Source organism: Nilaparvata lugens, chromosome 5 (genome assembly GCF_014356525.2).
Source record: "Nilaparvata lugens isolate BPH chromosome 5, ASM1435652v1, whole genome shotgun sequence".
Taxonomy (NCBI): Eukaryota; Metazoa; Arthropoda; class Insecta; order Hemiptera; family Delphacidae; genus Nilaparvata; species Nilaparvata lugens.
This window is the reverse complement of record NC_052508.1, coordinates 61887209-61906407: the sequence shown is the minus strand read 5'-3', so window position 1 is coordinate 61906407 and position 19199 is coordinate 61887209. Positions and strand designations below refer to the sequence as shown.

General features: G+C 33.9%; 1 protein-coding gene across 7 annotated transcripts in view; it reads right to left on the bottom strand.

Annotated features, from left to right (window-relative positions):
• LOC111052875 (embryonic polarity protein dorsal) overlaps positions 1-19199 on the bottom strand; it is a 42577-nt gene that overhangs the window by 7334 nt on the left and 16044 nt on the right. For 5 of the 7 annotated variants that reach the window (XM_039429000.1, XM_039428996.1, XM_039428995.1 and 2 more), the window contains 6 exons: positions 14872-15539; positions 11491-11734; positions 9257-9400; positions 8180-8278; positions 7268-7401; positions 2185-6397 (listed from right to left, as the gene is read on the bottom strand). In XM_039429000.1, coding sequence (XP_039284934.1) covers positions 5015-6397; positions 7268-7401; positions 8180-8278; positions 9257-9400; positions 11491-11734; positions 14872-15015 — 2148 coding nt within the window. In that variant the 5' untranslated portion in view covers positions 15016-15539 and the 3' untranslated portion in view covers positions 2185-5014. Of the gene's footprint in view, positions 1-2184; positions 6398-7267; positions 7402-8179; positions 8279-9256; positions 9401-11490; positions 11735-14871; positions 15540-19199 lie in introns of those variants that run through there. The other 2 variants (XM_022339686.2, XR_005571415.1) reach the window with 2 other exon arrangements.

The following is a 19199-nucleotide window of genomic DNA, read 5'->3' as shown; positions in this document are numbered from 1 at the left end:
ATGAATTTCTGAGCAGCCAAGTTGTACTGCCTTGTGTAATGCAGCCGATTATTTATCATGAATTTTCACCCTCGTGACATGTATGTCAAATTATCGGCAACATTACACTTGAAAAAAAAATTTATGGAAGTAAAGTTCATGAACAACCGAATCTCATTGTTCTAAAAATATAGTTACATTTTATAGAGGAGTTCAATAGAAGGTAAGAACTGCAACGAGAAATACATATTTTAGAAAACAGCTCAAAATAACGTGACTTTAAATCAATTATGAATTAACTGAATTGTTGAGATGAAATAAAGACAAAGTGGTATTTTTAAATTGTTCGAAAAGATTGACAATGATTGATTGACAGTAAAACATTGAAAACTATCAATGGACAAAATCAATTTATTAACATTTTTTAGTGTGATTCTATTTAGGAAGGAAATGCTATTCAAGTTAATTTTGTTTAAATAATCACTATTTATAATGGTTGGAACATCATTTATCCACTAACGTTACAATTAAGTAGGCTACATTTTTCAACTTACAGATTAGATTAATTTCAAAATAAGTTTTCATGCAATATTCTAATAATGAGAGCCTATAATATAAAGCATGCTTCTAGATTTTTTACCATGTAACAACACAAAACATTAATATTAGCAAACAATATACAAAATATGAATGAATGAATGTGACATAAGCAATATGAATGAGTGTGACATAATGGCAAACTTGAACAAGTAGATCAAGTTAATTGTTCATTAATTAGTAATTACTAAGGTAATGGATGAGTAATTTTGAAAAAAAAACCTGAAAGGAATCGTTTGTTTTGCATTTAGAAAATGGGCATATAAATATATATGATTAAAAAGTACAAATAGTAAATAGGAAGAGAAAAATTTAAGGTTTTTAACAATGCAAGAAGTTGAGAAATACAAGAGAATTATATAGTCTACTTTTCAGCAAAACAGGCAATACTGGACAAAATATGATAGGCTACATTATTCCTCAAACGAATAAATAATTCATGCAAAAATTGGATAAAAGTTAAAAATTAGTTTTAAAACCTGGTACTAATAAATAAACTACAAAAATAAAAAGTTTCAGAAGATTTTCAGATTATAGAAAAGGTACAAATAGATATCTACAAAAATATTGAAGGAATTATGAAGCAAAACAATCACAATAACAAAAGAATGAAAACCAACAAAAATAAATGTATGGAAATGACTACTACTTGACAAAAAACACATTGATAATCAACACAAAACAGAATTAAAGATAGAGAAAGTAAACATCACATAAATCAGTTGCAAAATAGAAAAAGTCAAGCTCACACAGGTATATTTCATCTGATTCTGTGACGTACCACATACATTGAAAGTAGTCTCACTGGATGAACGTCTAAATGCAATGCTGAATTGCTGATAGGTTGTCGTGCTTTTTCCTCGGCCAAAGATTTGTTTCATGATTTGAAGTTGATGAAAATAAGGCTCCAGCGAAAATTGCTTTGTTTCATTTCTCAAAGTCAATTTCTTTTCTCTTCTTTCGAATTCTATTCTCAATCCTTGAATCCTGGATCTATTTCCTTGAAGTAGGCCTATAGTCATTTTAAACGATTTTCTAAGTGATCTCGATCATTCAATCTAAATAGTGGAGATTGATCAAATTTGTAGATAAGAACAAATTAGTGGAAACAATGTCAAAATCGATTTTATTATTTCTTCAGCAGATGGATGTTTTTCTTGAACTTCATCAAGCCTGTTAGCTGGAGATATCCATAATATACCGCACAATCCATTTTCTGAATATCCATAATATAATAGCCTACCGCACATTCCATTTTCTGAATATCAGAAACTTTCTTGGTAATATTGAACATTTAACCAGCAATTTGTTCTGTTGTAATAGCTAGTTTCCTTATTCAGGTACCTCAATATAATCTAAATTTATAATCATCTAAATTTGTGAGAGAAATAGTTCAAGGTTCGTCTGTTCTTTCTCTCTCTATCATTTTGATAATAAGTACTAGTATATTATATAAATGATTAATAATTGAATAAAGTTGTATCATTAATCTGAATAGAATATCAAACACTCCTCTCAAGTGGACTGTAGGTAGACTTTCACTGACAAGTTTCCATAGAATGTACAAACGTGGGATCAAGTGAAATTTGAAATAATTAATGTGAAAATTAATGTTTACTCAAAATTTATAATTTATTTCGGTATAAAATTAATACAACCAGTCAGTTTGTATACATTTAACCTTCCTTAAATATTATTTTAGAGTTTTTTTTTCAATTTTCATTATTTAATTTGTATGAAACTTGAATCTGTTTAGACAGATTTGATTAAGTCATCACAAGATTTAAAATTGCATAATTAATAACATAAATTAAAACTTAATATGCTTTCATATGTGTGGAGCAAACACTCTTTACATAACAAAATATTAAATGGAAATTCACTCATTGTACAAAAACGTGACACGAACGTCTTGCATACATTGATATCACGGCAAATACCAAGTATTCCACATTATTGTATATAGAATGTATTATTATTCAATAAATATAGTTAAGGATGAAAACATTTGGTAGGATATTTCTAGAAGAATAAATACTTGAAAACAACACAATATTAGGAAGCTGATGGGAGCAACATTACATAAAATTGGTAAAAACTGTCAACAAGGTAAACTTTTGAAAACTAGAAACATAACATTACAATAAAATAGTTACATATATGATTGACTAAAGTAGCAAGTATCAAGGTATAAAACTAGATTTGATAAATAATAATATTAGTATGACTTTCAATCGATAGGGAGACTCTTTCAAGTACTCCTCTATCAATTAGAACATTATGGAACACATGATGAATACATGATTTAGGTGGTTTCCAAAGTTCCAAGTAAATGAGAACAAAACTACTGAAACTTATGGTATACAACCACGATTCAATTATTCTTGCAGACCAAGTACAGTATATAACAATAGCTGTATTGCTCAGAATCTAAGTATAAAACAATAGTCAAATAACGTATAGTTCATGTCACGTATTTCCCATGTTGAAATCACACTTGAGGTATAAAAACTAATTCTCTAAAATACTAAGATAATAAAGATGCTACTTTGCAGTTTAATTAGGACTTGAAATTATTCTAAAAATGATATATTTCACATCAAAATCAACTTTCGGTGAAAGAAAATCATAACTAACAAACAATATACAAACATTAAACATTTATAAAACTAAGTAATATAATATTTCACATAATGTCCCTTTACCAAACTTTCAACAGGCAAACAATATAATTATAATAGTGACAGTGATAAATAATGTTAAAATACTTAATATTTTCCCAGACTAGCACCAATATTTATAAAGCCATACAAATACTAAAGCGACTCGCTTTAAACTGTCAGTATTCTTTATAAATAACAATGATGCTTCCCATTCAATCAATGATGACAGTTTTATGAATCTCATTATAGAAATAGCCATAAAATTAATTAGTTGATGAGAAATGCAACATACAATGAATCAATTCTATGATGTGGATGAATAACACTACGTTTAAAAAGAAAAAAATATAATGTAGGTAACAAGTAAGTAAAAAATAGATACCACCACCATGTTTATAACTTTTTTGGAATTTGAATTACAGTTTTGTAATAAAAAAATTGAATGAAGAAATTTATTGTCATCATGATCCCCATCAACTAAGCACAAGCCTAGGGCTCATGTAGTTATCATCCTAAAAAAAAAGAATTTGTTAAAATTTGTCAACATGAAAAGAGCAATCGGTATAATTCTTTCATCTAGTTAATGCTGATCACAAAACTAGAATTAAAATTCCAAAAAAATATTAAGCTACCAAGCAACCTGTACCCGAATTTGAAAAATAGGAACTCACGCAAATTAGTATTTTTAGCCTCCAACTCCTGTATAGTATTGTATTTGGCCCTTTTCCTCCTGACTCCTATGCTCGGAGCTGAAGACAAATTTCGTTTATTTAAAACAAAACTTACAAAAAAGGGTGAAAATGTGGAAATTGAACAAAATAAGTAAGCAACTAATAGTAATATATTATAGTAAGGGAAATGAGTGATGTGACAAATAACAAACAAGGTACCAAAAACTGACCGCCAATATGAAATAAAAAATGGCTACTCATAATAATTTTAAGTACAGTTTTATTAAGTAGGCCTACTATGTAAGTTGAGGAACTTACAATTTAAAATAATAGTGCAAATAGTTGAGAAATTAGTAAATAAACTATAGATGAAATAACAAACAAGATATAACAAAACAACTAGAAGGGACCACAAATCTATTACAATATAGAAGGAAGAATGACTAGAAATTGAGTGTAGCACCATATAGATAAATGAAAATATTCAAGACTGATTCATAATACAGTTTTCATCAATTCAAAATTTAAAATTATTTTGGCTTACGTTCTTTGACCAACTTTTTTAATAAACCAATTTTTGATTAATTTCTTTCCCTGTTGCAATGATTTGTGCGTTAATAAATGAAGACTAATAGACTATGAAGATAAACTAATAAAAAAATTATGAAAAATAAAGCATAGAAACTTTCTAAAATAAGACTTTATGTAGCCTAATCACTGAAAAAGTCGTGTGAACTGAGCCTCACATACATGGCACATTCCAACCTAGTTTCCATTAACCTTGTACAAATCTCACATCGTTTCACTAATTCCAATACAAATTCGCAGCATAATTGGGTTGCACGAATTGGTGTGATTTCCCCAACAACTTTCATTATTTTGCACAACTATCTTTTACAATAGTCCTTTGTACTAGTAGTTCACAATATAGACTACTATTGGGCCATGGAAACGAGAAGGAACCACCAGTTTGTTTCCTATTCAATTAGTAAAAAATAATATCTCTATTACTTTCTTTTCAAGAACAATAGGTGGACAGGCTGACGAAAACCTCACGGCTACAGGTAGGCCTACAGTGGTCCCTGATGGTTTCATTTAGCCCTACTATTTAACAGGCACATCAGCATTAGTAGGGCGACCCTCTACCGGACTATAGTAGAACGACATCTCATCAAATTCAGAGGCGGTAGCATGAGGCGCCAGCGATGTATATAACGCATAATGTTCAGCCTCAGTCAACGCCATGTCCTGCTTCTCATGGTCCCCCTCCCCCGACTCTCCCAACCCCACCCTACTAACCAATGACGTTACACTGGGTTTCCGTGACGCAACCGACTGTGTCAAACTGTTTTTCCGCGATTTGCTGCGTTTTGACGTCGATGAAAACAGTTTTTGAAACAAACTTAACTTTTTAGTGCCCTCGGGTGTTGGGGGGAGGGTTTTTTGAGGCGGGGCGGGGCTGCCGCACTTTTTGACGCGTTTGGGGGGCAGGGGAGGTAATGTTGCCCCCTCGTCATCCTCGTTTTCAACCTCAACATTACTGAATACCTGTTGGTGGTGAGGTAACGGTGGTTTACTAGCCGTCGGTCGAGGTGGAGCTATATCTTCGTACGCCTCTCCAGTCTCCATAGCATTACTATCAATAAATTCACACGGATTCTTCATAGCCAACTGTAAACTACTGTAAATCCCAAAATCGTTGCTACCATCTACACAGATCGAATCCAACTCGTTGACCTGGTTCAGCAGATCTGTGAAACCTTCCTCTGTGCCATTGGTCCCACCCAAATTATTATCTACACTTCTAGAATTCTCTAGAATATTTCCGTCTATAACTAAAACATTTCCAAACGAATCTCCACCAACTTCTGCAATGTTTCCTCCACTAAACTCTTCCAGATTTCCACCACCGTATCCTCCATTATCTCCAACATAACTTCCATTAAATACCACACTTTCCACAGCACTTTGATTTCCATTCACATTCTCACCAGCTTTTCCACCTGCATCAATAATATCTCCCCCTGAACTTACACCAAATTTCCCATCTCTAACAACGTTTCCCCCCATATTTGCACTCAAATTTCCACTACCTGCTTCAACCATCCTGCCCCTTTTATTCTTCTTCAACTCGGCATAGGCATCATTTATCTTCTTCCACCTATCAGGATCCGCTTTGCCATCATCTTCCTCTGCCTTCCCCCAGTTTTCCACACTCATTTCCTCCCCCACGGCATCCAGAGTCATCACTTTGTGGCCTTGCTTATCAATCGCTCCAGCTCCCACCCCTTTACAGGTCATGAGACGGGCGTCCGTATTTAATATGTTGGCGAAAGTGCGATAGTCGGCTTTACGCCGCCGGTTGAGTGACCAGAGCAGTTGCCCCCTACCTGAGTGAATGGGCGTCAACTGGAACGGCAGCGGATCGCTGGCGGCTTTATCCGAGGGACGCACTAGCTGGATCTGCGCTACGATCGGTTCGGTCACCTGCAACAGTCACAAATTGCAAATGTGTTCACTGTTGTACAGAGATTCACTTCAAACTGTCACCAGTATAAATCTCACAATTGGTTGAATCAAAAGCATTGATGTTATTTATCAGGAATGCTAAAAGTAAACTACTATGGCAACACATAGCAGAGTAGGATTTAGAATTAATGAAGATGCATAAAAATTGATGATTATTTGTATCCAATTGCGTATATCAAAGTAAAACCAATGCTCTTAGCAATTTGTGTGTGTTATTCTGCTAAATTGTTTCAATGCAACACTGGATTTTCCTCCCAAGTTTCATAAAGCTCGGCATCTTCAGAGTACTGATAACAACTCCTAGTCAATGAACAAAGCCAATATTTGGATTCATGCTTTACCTGAATCGCATTATGTTTCAATGGACGTTTAATAAATTACATTTAAAAAGCTCCATTATGGGATTCGAATTAAACTACGTATTAGCATTCCTTATGAAAACCATTAATGCTCCAGATTCAATCAATGATAACAGTCAATCAATGTTCCAAATTCAATCAATGCTGTCAGATTGAAATGAATCTCACTGTAGCAAACGTTTAAAATGAAAGTAAAGCGAATCATGAAATCAATAAGAAAGATTGAAATGGAATGGATCTGACAAAAAAATGATAATTCAGATGTTTTTGCTGTTATTCATTTCAAACATTATAAGTGATTAGTGAATTATTGAAGAAACCCACATTTCGAACTTTTGAACTCTTAATTGAAAAAATAGCGGATTCAGGGAGAGACCGAAAATAGTAATGCTTTCCTTAAATTATTAAATCATCAAACTAACTGAGTTAATAAACAAATAAAATGGAAGTAACTAGAAATAAAACTCACTTCAATATTCTTATAGCGTGGAGTTTTGAAGGTGATAGCCACTTGCTTGTGTACATCGGTGGTATTGAATTCGCATTCTCCTTCCCATACTATCTGGTTGTTGACCACTTCATAAAGTTTCACTGAGATATCCTCTGTAACAAAACAAATCACGAATGAAATCTCAAACAGAAATTACACTTTACTAATTTATAAACTGAACTTTACAGTTATAGGAGAGAAAACACAATTTATCCTAAATACATTTCCGAAATTTAGAAACATCGTACGTACAAACAGCGACGGGAGGAGGATTATGTTGGACGAAGAGTACAGGATTTGGTTTTGCATGGTGTGAGAGGACGAGGTAGACCTAGGATGAGGTGGGGAGATAGAATAGCGGCTGACTTGCGGGAGAGTGGTTGGAGGAGAGAGAAAGCATTGGATAGGTCTTTGTGGAGAGGCAGACTAAGAGGAAGGAATGCCGACCCCATTTAAATGGGATAAGGCACAGCCAAAGAAGAAGAAGAAGAAACATCGTACGACAAATTAGAAAATTTATGAATCAAACACCATTTGTGTTTTCATTTAGAAAAACACAAATAATATAAAGTACATATGTAATCCAAATCACAAGTTTTGAGAGGTGGGAGTAGCTCCACTAACTTGAAAGTTATCAGTACCAAGTCACTTACCGATGGTTCGGAACACTCCAAAACTGAAAGACCATTCACAGAACTGAAGGATCTCACATTACTAAACCTCTCATTACATGCCTGGGGCGTATTTCTGCAATTATTATGTATAGTGAGATTGGCTTCAAACTGCCAGGGTTGTTTGAAAGAGCAGCATTTATAATATTTAAGAGAAATTCTTACAGCTTTAAGTGAATCTCACCAGATCAGCAAAAACTGAATTTAAGATAAAACATACCTTTGGCAACTTTTTCACACAGGAGAATAATTTGTTTTCCCCCAGTAACAGGAGCGGAATCTTCACTCAGTTTGCAGATGAGAAGATCGGACATCGCCTCTGAAAAATTAATATTAAATCATGAAATGAAAAATTAAATCTGAAAATTTATATAATCTTAAAACATAACACGATAGGGTTCTTTTATACAATTACAATTATATAAGGGTACAATTACAAACAATATAAGTGGCTCATTTACTAAATAAATATTTTAGATTTTCTCTGGCAAATTCAAAAATCAACAACAAAACTATACACAATTAAATGCGTTGAAATTCATACAATGGACGATGCTCCACAGAATTATGATGCATAAACAACAGTTATTAGGATTTAACGACATTGAGTTCTGAGGAACTCATGAAAAAATAATGTTATTAATTTCAAGTGATAAAATCTTTAGAGTAGGCTACATATTGATGTTATCAAATCACTCCTTGGTTGATAGAATTGATTATATTGACATTTCCACTTGATTTCATTTATTTATTAACAATAATTGATTACAAAATTTGAAATGAACCAGCAGGCATTCGCCAAAAACGGTTTCGATTTAAAATTTAAAATGATATAAGCAATCTAGAAATGACTGAATATTAAAACTAAACCGCTTCACATTTACTGATGAAGCAGAAGACTAAGGCCCGGTTGCATAACAGCCGGTTAAATTTTAACCGTAATTAATTCCACGAGAGCCATTGGTTCTCGTGGAAGTAATCACGGTTAAAATTTGACCGGCTGTTGTGCAACCGGCACTAATAGTAAACAATCAATAAAAAGGCTTAAAATAGTTGTGTGCAAAACAATTTTGCTGTGGTTTGTTTGATTTATAAGCCTTCTGTTCATTAGTACAGTTGAAGATGTGCTAGTTTCAACAGAAAAAGATTTGCATATGAAAGTATTCGATAGAATGAAGTGGAAACGACAATGCAACCATGTTCTCAATAGATTTTAATATTGACGATCGTGTGATCTACTGTGAGTTAATGATAGTTTGCATTGAATTGCAGTTGAAGAGAATGATAGTATACTAACTTTTGTCATAGATGGGCTCGGACACGACCGGCGTGATAGCCACGTTGAACTGGTTCTTAATCTTGCCTTCGAGGAACACTTGGAAGCAGAGACGAACCGCGTTCAAATCAATGCTACCAGGCTGGTTCCTGTGATCGTAGCCAGCTGTTAACACAATGCACCAATTAATTAATAAACAGAATACAAAAGTTTACAAAAAATTAATATGAGAATATTGGTATTAAATACAAAGCAAACTTAAATAATGAGGTTTGACGTTTAGAATCCAATGGTGAATTATTGATAATTCGAACAGTCACCAACATGACTTGCCTTAGCTTAATTTCATTCAACTCAACTAAACACGACTGAGCTCAACCAGTTTGAGTTCACATACCTGAATTTTCAATACGATTTGACTCAACTTGCCTGGATTAATACATGTAGCAATTATTTTACAACATAATCAAAACTGACTAATAACAAAATACCTAATATGTAATATTATTTAAGAATAGTACGTTTTATCATAATATAAAGAGTTGGTGAAAATTATGGAAACAGCTTGATGTCTTGATTTCTTTTACAAGGATAATAATTAGACAGTAGGTTTTATTTGGGATCGTATTCGACTTGAAAAAACTACTTGAAAACGCTTTAAAATTTTGGTCCGCTATCTATGATCCGCCATTTTGAATCCAAACTCCATTTTTTTAATGGAAAGGCTATCATATGATACTTGATTTCGATACAGAATTTCAAGAGAAAATCAATGGCGAGAACCGCGCATCGATTTCTCAAGTTTCGCCTCCAAGTTATCCACATTTAAAGATACTAATGAATCATACAAAAATAAAATATGGGCCGGTTTCCGAGCTCGGGATTTAAAGTTCTAGACTTTAAACAGCTGGAGTCAGAAAATTGGCTTTTCGATACGGGGCGTAGACGCAGTCCACGTAAACGTGGATTTTTAATTAAATTCCGATAAACTAGAACATTGAACACAAAACAAAATAAAAGAGAAAATAGTGTAAAGTTTCAACTATTTTGAATTATTTAGGAATGTTTCATTTCATCAAGGAAAACGTTTTCAATTATAGAAATTAGAGAATAAAGATTATCATAAAAACTGCGACAACGCCCCGTTTCGAAAAGTCAATTTTCTGACTCCAGCTGTTTAAAGTCTAGAACTTAGCTAAATCCCGAACTCGGAAACCGGCCCTAAATGGATAGAATAAAATGTATTGGAATTCTAAAAAAATCCATACTATATAATTCCACTTTTTCAAGTGTTAATAAACACTTACAGTAACATCTACTCACATATTAACAACTCTACACTTTCAACATGAAAGTTTGATCTGTCAAATTTTCATATACTCATTTATATAATTTTTTATGATTTAGTATATTTTTTATCAGTTTATCAGAGATTGACAATGGTGTAATAACCGAAACCGGTCTTTCTAATTATCAATAAATCAGTGGTTTTTTGACAATTTCTCAGTCTTTTTCATTCAATATGAATAATTACCACAATATCAACTTCTCAACTACACAAAACGTGATTTAGTATATTTGAATGTGAGTAACTTTGAAACGGTTAGAATTGTCGATGTGCAGTTTTCGCTATACATTTTCTCTTGAAATTCTGTGACAGAGCTTTAGGTGATTTGATTAACTTATTAGCGATAATACAGGGTGACACAGAAAAACGGGAACTTTTAAAAACGCCATATAACATTAGTGGGAAGGGCAAAAATGATGTCCAACCTAATGCCAAGTTCAAAGACTTGCCATTTGAGAATATTATTAATAACATCTACCACTTTTCGACAATTACTTCTTCAAGATGGCTTACTCCTCCACGAATACACTCTTGAAATCTGTGTTGAGATTCCAGAACGACTGCTGCAACATTTCAGCTGGGATATTGTTAATATCATTTTGAATTGCATGATTCAACCACAGTTATTGGTCAAGTTCCACAAACATAGCTCCACAAACAGAAAATCAATGAGGAATCGTCAACACAGATTTCAAGAGTGTGTTCGTGGAGGAGGAAGCCATCTTAAAGAAGTAATTGTCAAAAAGAAATAGATGTTATTAATAATTTTATTCTTAAATGGCAAGTCTTGAACTTTACATTAGTTTGAATAAAATCATTTTTGCCCTTCGCACTAATGTTTTATGGCGTTTCAAAAGTTCCCGTTTTTCTGTGTCACCCTGTATATTAGATGATTTAATCTACTCACTCTTGAATGGATCGATGCGTAACTTCTCTCGTTGACTGAGCGCCGCCTCGATGTCCTTCTTCTTGATGCACTGGATGCCAAGGTTGGCGAAGGCGAGTGCCATGGTTTCGGTGTTGACCTCCATGGTGCAGACGCCATGCTTGCAGCCCTCCTTGCCAACCAGGCTGTGCGGGTGCGGCCTGTAAGGTGAGTCCTTCGTCACGCAAGATACCACCACCACCGCCCGCCCTACGTAGTTCTTTATCTGCATTAAAAAGAATTTATTAATGTCTAAATCAACAAATGTTCAAATAACTGTGGTTAGGTCCACGTTATAGGGAACGTTCTCTCATGTCATTAGAGAACATAGGACAACTTCGTTGCCAATTCTATGCGTAGCAACTTGAAAAAATGTATTAATGCTTAAGCCAATGAATGTTTATTGAATCCACAGAAAACTATAGTAAAATTCACGTTACAATGCCAGTGAAAGAGATAGGACAAAAGCGTTGCTGATTTTCTGCGATGCCACTTATGAAAAAAATATATATATAAATGCCTAAATCAGTGAATGTTTATCAAGTTTTCAGATAACTGTAGTGAAGTTCACGTTATGTTGGGCTCAACTCACACTTACGCGACTCAGGTCGAGAAGAGACTCGACTCTAGTCGAGAGCATGTGTTTCCAAATGGTGACACTCAGACCAGTCGATTCTAGTCTCCACGACGTTACCCATTTGAAAACACATGCTCTCGACTAGACTAGAGTCGAGTCTCTCTTCTCGACCTGAGTCGCGTAAGTGTGAGTTGGGCCTTAGTGGAAACGATAGTACAAAAGCGTTGCTGATTATCTGCATTGCCACATGCAAAATGTATTAATGCCTAAGACAACGAATGCTTATTGAATGTTCAGAAAACTATAGTGAGGTTTACGTTATAATGAAAGTGGTAAAGATAGGACAACAGCATTGTCGATTCTCTGCGTCGCCTTATGAAAAAATGTATTAATGCCTAATAGTCCAGTCACTATATACATTTGTGCTTGCAATTTATAGGCCTATTGTGGTTCTGATTTTTTAATATATTATTTGGGTACATAAGAGAAGTCCAGAACCAATCGCTTCATAAAATTTCCTTGTGCTAGATAAAGGGTAGCCCAAAAACCTCGTATTTTCGGCTCATTTTCCAGTTTTCAGCTATTTCTGCCAAATCTCGTAATCGAGTGAAATTTGAAGAAAAAATCAATATTGATGAATATTAGTTTTTGATCAACAATATCTTCCGATTGTTAGCATTTCGATGTATAATTTAACATCCCTCTGGGCGTATTTTTGTGCTCTACAATCTGAGATCAGGTAGAGCGCTCTATCTCATATAAATTTCCAGGTGCACCTGACAACAATGCTCCTTGTATTGTGAAAAACACCTAATTTTCAGCTTCAACCATCATCACCAACTACATTGTCCTCACATTGATATTTCGCACAATGACATAAGTTCATGAGATTATGTTCTATGAGAATCACCCGTTAGATGCACTTCATTTCAGTATTTCCTAGTGGAGAGGCGCACTTAAGGACACCTCAAGGATCAAAATTTCAAACACTTATAACTTCTAACACAATGCTCAGATTTCAGAATGCTTAGCGCTCTACCTGATCTCAGATTGTAGAGCACAAAAATACGCCCAGAGGGATTTTGAATTATTCATCTAAATGGTCACAATCGGAAGATATTCTTGATCAAAAACTAAAATTCATCAAAATTGATTTTTTCTTCAAATTTCACTCATTTTTGAAAAATCATAACTCAGTACTCATTAGAGATAGAGAGTTCCGAATGATCTCATTTTATCCAGAATTCTATAATCTAGAAAAAAGGCAAGAGTAAATTTTTCTGTCCGATAACGAGATTTGGCAGAAATAGCTGAAAACTGGAAAATGAGCCTAAAATACGAGGTTTTTGTGTCATCCTGTATCTTGCACAAGGGAAATGGCATGAAGAAATTGGTTCTGACTTCTCTTATGTACTCAAATAATATATTAAAAAATCAGAACACACATATTAAAAAATCAAAATGCAAGCACACCCCACTTTTTATGTCTGTATTGACTGGACTATAAGTCAACGAATGTTCAGATAACTGTAGTGAGGTCCACGTTATAAAGTCAGTGGTAAAGATAGGACAACAGCGTTGCCAATTCTCTGCATTGCCACATGTAAAATGTATTAACGCCTCAGGCCGGGTTTCACCAGGAACTAAACGTGTCGTTAGAGGAAGCGTAAACTCCAATTAGCCATTAACTGACAAAATCGGGTTTCACCACACGCCGTTAGAGCTAATGAGCCGTTATAAAGTTAACCGGCCAAATTTGGTCAGTCAACATCTGTAATCTGTCGTTAAGAAAAAAAATGGCGGCGTTCTTTTTACTGTCATGTTGAAAGCTAGAAGAAGAGCATACGAATTAGAATTTGAGAGTGACAGTGATGATGATGATGATTATGTTGTTCGCCGACCTAGATGGATAAGAGAATTGGTTGATGATTGTAATAATTTGGACAAAATCGACTTATTTTTCACTAAGATTGACAAGATGCATTTTTTCACTGTTCGTGAATGTTGGGTCCCTTCTTCTTTTGATAGCTTTAGGCAACACAACATTGACAGAATGTTTTACTTTTTGTGTAGTTGAGAAGTTGATAAGTTGATATTGTGGTAATTATTCATATTGAATGAAAAAGACTAAGAAATTGTCAAAAAAAAAACAAAAAAAACAGCAGTTTTAGTTTATCAGAGATTGACAATGGTGTAATAACCAAAACCGGTCTTTCTAATTATCAATAAATCAGTGTTTTTTTGACAATTTCTTAGTCTTTTTCATTCAATTGACAGAATGGCTAGGAGACATCCTGTAAAATTTGAAATTTTACTTATTTAAAAAAAAACAATCTGTAGATCAATTATTACAACACTACAGCCAAAATTAAATTCAATAAATCATACAACTAAAAAAAACTGCACTATAATTATTATTAATTACTAAAATGTGTAGGCTAATCTCCACTCAATTTGGTAAACTCAAAACCTGGTAAACTTTGAACAAAACTTGTAGTTTTGAATTTTTTTGGATTTTCTAGGTTAGGTTTTACATGTTTACATCGTGAAACAAGTGTCATGGCGGCTCACTGCCACTCTGATCTACTCCAATCTGTCGTTTCGTAACGTAACATTAGTTTTCGTTGGTGAAATCAAATTTCTTAATCTTTCGTTGTCATCAGTTAGTGTTAGCTGGAGATTACTAAGCGAAGCGTTAACGTGAATTTGGTGAAACGCACCAACTTAGCTGATTCAAGTGATCCAACAAGTGATTCAACTTAGCTGATGTAATGGAGTGCACTAACCTGAATGGTGGGATGAGTCTTATTCTCAGGCGTGCTGTTCACACCGGGTATGCTTCCGGCCGATCTGCCTTCACACTCGTAGCGGAAGCGCAGCGCTTTGGAGGCAGGCTGCTCAGTGATCACACACACTGCTTGCTTGTGCATGATGGCCGTTCCCCCCTCCACCACTCCTCCACCTCTTGCTCCCAACAGCAGCGGCCCAGATTCTGAGGGTCCGGCAAATCCAGAGTTTGAAACTGCTCCAAGAAATCCAGATGGTCCAGAACTAACGTTTGTTCCAGATCCTGCTCCAGGGAATCCAGATGGTCCAGAGCTTGGATTTGCTCCAGAAACTGCTCCAGGGAATCCAGATGGTCCAGAACTAACGTTTGCTCCAGAACCTGTTCCAGGGAATTCAGATGTTCCAGAACTTGCAACTACTCCAGAAGGCCCAGCAAGTCCAGAACTTCCAGCAACTACAGAGCTTACTTCCAGTTGCCAACCTGAATCAGTTCCGAAAAATCCAGAACTAATCGCTGTTCCAGTAGGCGCAGGGATTCCAAAACCTCCAGAAGTTGCTCCAAGGACTCCAGTAGTAGCCAAATCCTCAGCTAGCACCTCCTCAGTTTCCCGTAACTCTGCAGAGAAATCCCGCACACCTGATGCCTCATCTTGTTTGATTACTTCAACTGTAAACAAATAAGAAAATAACGTTAATACTTTTGATTGCCTACATAGATGCATTAAATCAATGTAATTCAAAGAAGAAACATAAAAAATATAAGTGGAATGAAAAGACCTGTGACTTTTTAATGAGATTCTCAACTTACAGGTAGACTGTTTATATGATTTTTCAGGTTATTGTGGTGATAAGGAAGGAATGATCTCTCACACAAGAAATGAATAGCATAGCATAGGCTTAATAGATATTTTATAATTTTGTATATCTAGTGTGTGAGAGCCTTATCCAATAATCACAGGACTCTTTCAAAATGTTATGAAACCGGTTACAGTTGGCAATTGATGAGAAATTGGATTTGTTGAAATGCTAATGTATGAATTGTTATTATTAAAAGTAAATCCAGAGTTAAATGCTGTAAACAATCCCGAAGACTTCTGCTACTGCAAATATTGACAACAGGGTTAACATGTAGAAGGGGATTCTATGAGAGCTACTATCCAGAAATTATTTGCCAGCCCGGCAATCGAACCCGGCACCTCCTAATTGTTAGTCAGGTTACAGCATTCAACATTTACAGCATCAGGTTACAACATTTACAGCATTCAACTTTGGATTTTAGTTTAATAATTATGAAACAGACATAAGATGTTGTCATTATCATAATTTAAAAAACCTCTCAAAGAAGAGATATAAACTAGAATAACATCTTTACCAATAAAAGTGTATCCTCACAAGTAAAATGTTTATTTATTAAGAGATAATTGAAAGAACTTCTAAAGAGTAGATTAACTCAAACGAGAATTTGAACAGACTTCATGTTTTAGAGATTCATTTAGATGTCTCAATTGTTCTAGAAATATGTTCTACTACATTGAATTTGACTTTTCTACCTTATTGAAACAAGGGAGGGTAAATAAGAGGTACATAAAATTAACCACTACCAACTAATCCTTACATTATGCTAATTCAAGATTAGAATTATTAAACTGAATAAAATCTAATTAGCTGGATTGTTAGAATTACACATTTTAAAACAGAATTCTTGCTGAACAAAAGAATTTGATAAATAACCCCTACAGTTTATAAAGAGTGAAAATGTAAATTGTCTAAAACAAATAATATCGTACGATACGGGGAGAAAAAGATGAATGAAGGAGGAAGAAGAATGTGGAGAAAAATCAGCAAGTAGGTAAAACGTGAGTACTGCAATTAGTAGACATAAGTAATGATTGAGTAAACCCACTGAAAAACTATTAAAACTACAGTAACAAGGTTTTTTGGGCAATGACGCTGATTACTATTTCTGATACAGCCTGGAACAGTCCAAGAAACCTGGACCCTGTTCAACTATTTGCGTCGACATTCTCTGGAGGAGAGAGAAAGAGAGAGAGATGCTAATAAAAATAAATAATCAACACGATCGCGCGCTAAGTTTAGTGGAACGAGTTCATCTGAGAAATGAATCTCTGATCAAAGAGGCTGTGGATAGCACACAGATCGCAGAGGAAGAGAGAGAGAAAGTGAGAGAGAGAGAGAGTGTGTGTGAGAGAGACAGAAAGAAGTCGTTGGGAAGAGCGGGCAAAGTTTGATAAAAGGTCATTTGGTTGTACAGAGTTAATATTGAAATATTGCATTTGACAATCACAACATCAAAGCAATAAATAGGATAGTTTTATAAACATAAATCGTGGAAATTTAAATAATAATATTAAATCAAAAATGGCTCGACAAGGTGTTCAAACACAGAAAATTCTAATAATAAAAGCACTATTCAATTTAATTATGGTTCAACCACCAGAATAAAATAAAGATTAATAAGTTTCAGAAAAACGAAGTATGCTATAGAAAAAGCTGTTCTTACACTGGATGAATAAATAAATGACACAACATTGTGAACAGAAAGAATAGTGTGGAGTATCTTGCAGTACTTCTAATTTAATAAAGATAAAAGCCCCTAGTGGACGAATAGTCAAATGTCTTCATTTAAGAAATGAGGATTCTCTGTAAATGTATTCAATTATGATATACACACCTAATGAAGTTTGGGATGTATTTCCGCATCCCAAACTTCAAAGATAGCAACCAAAACATAAAAATATTAAATTCGGTAACAAATTATAATATTTCTTTCAAAGTGACTACCAATCCAGCTGCTGCTTTGGAAGAGTTTAAAATGTTTCAACGTAATTTCTAATGAATGGATCTATTATATTTTTCGCGTTATACAAGCCAGTGTTAACCGGAAAGTCATTTAATTGGCCAAACAGCATCAAATCGATCCTTTGACTCCCTAAAATGGCCGATCTTCAATTCAGCTCCTTCTTCAAACACCATGTCTCTATCTCTGCAATCTGTGGTCCACCCAATTCTCGGTGCAGTGCAAAGTTACGCTAAGCTGCAAAGCATTTCAAAGCATGGCACACTTAATGAGCGCTTTATTGGCTTTCAACTCCCAAAACTTGATGCTTTGCCAGAACGAAGCAATCGAAATAACTACAAAAAGGTTATAAACCTTTTCATGTGTAGAGCAGCCTATGTTGACTGTGAATTTGCTTTCAAATAATTAGTTCAATGAGAATTGTTTGAACACAATAAGTTAGTAAATTACATCATGGAATAAGATCGGAATGTTTCTATAGTTCACATCTTTATTGAAAAAAGAGACTACAGCTATTTCTCATAGCAATTGAATCATTTCTACATCGATTTTCAATTTATTTTTGTAGTTATTAGATAATTATTTATTGTAGTAGAGCATTAATTTATTTATATAATTTACTGTAATAGTACATTCATTTATTTATATTATTTGTTATATTGATTTTCAACAGTTCATCCACGATAGCTTTTTATAATCAAATTTTTATTTCAAAGGATTTTTAATTTTTGTAACTATTTATTGAACCAAGCAAAACAAAGCACAATATTATGGAAATAAAAAACATGTATTCACAGTAAATTTTCTTCTTCACTCCATTTCATTTGAAATTTGAGGTATGAATCTATGTTGATTTGCACATTCGAGTAAATTTCAAGTAAGGTTAGTTATTAAGTTTCAATAAAAATATTGCAATCACAAGAATGATAACAAAATATTTATCTGTAATAATAGCTCAGTAAGTTACTATAATAGTAGAAAAATATAACTAAGTTCTATTATTGACTGCACAGAGTGTATTCTTATCACTAGTAGAAAACTAATTGGATTACCTAGTTAATAACGGTTTGAATATCCAACTGGTTTTATAATGGAATAAACAGTTCATGAACTGAATTCCGAATGAATATTATTCAAATTAAGTGATTTGACAAAAGTAAATTAATGTGTCCGAGTGGAGATATTGAGAATACTTTATTAAGCCTAATTAAACTATTAACAAAAAAACTTTGTATTGATGATAATTATTTCTTTATCAGTAAAAAACAATTGAAATGAAATGATCTTTAATTCCTATATGAGCCTTGATGTTTGAAAAATTATTTGAATCGATTGAGTTTTGGGAGAAACCCATTTTTTCTTCCTGAACAACAATGACTAATTTTCCTGCATTGAAAATTTTATACAAATAATTAATTAGCGAGCTATTTTGAACCTTATCAATAAATATGACCCTTGAAATGTTTAATTGATCTATAACTAGATATTAATTTACAATAGTTTAAATGA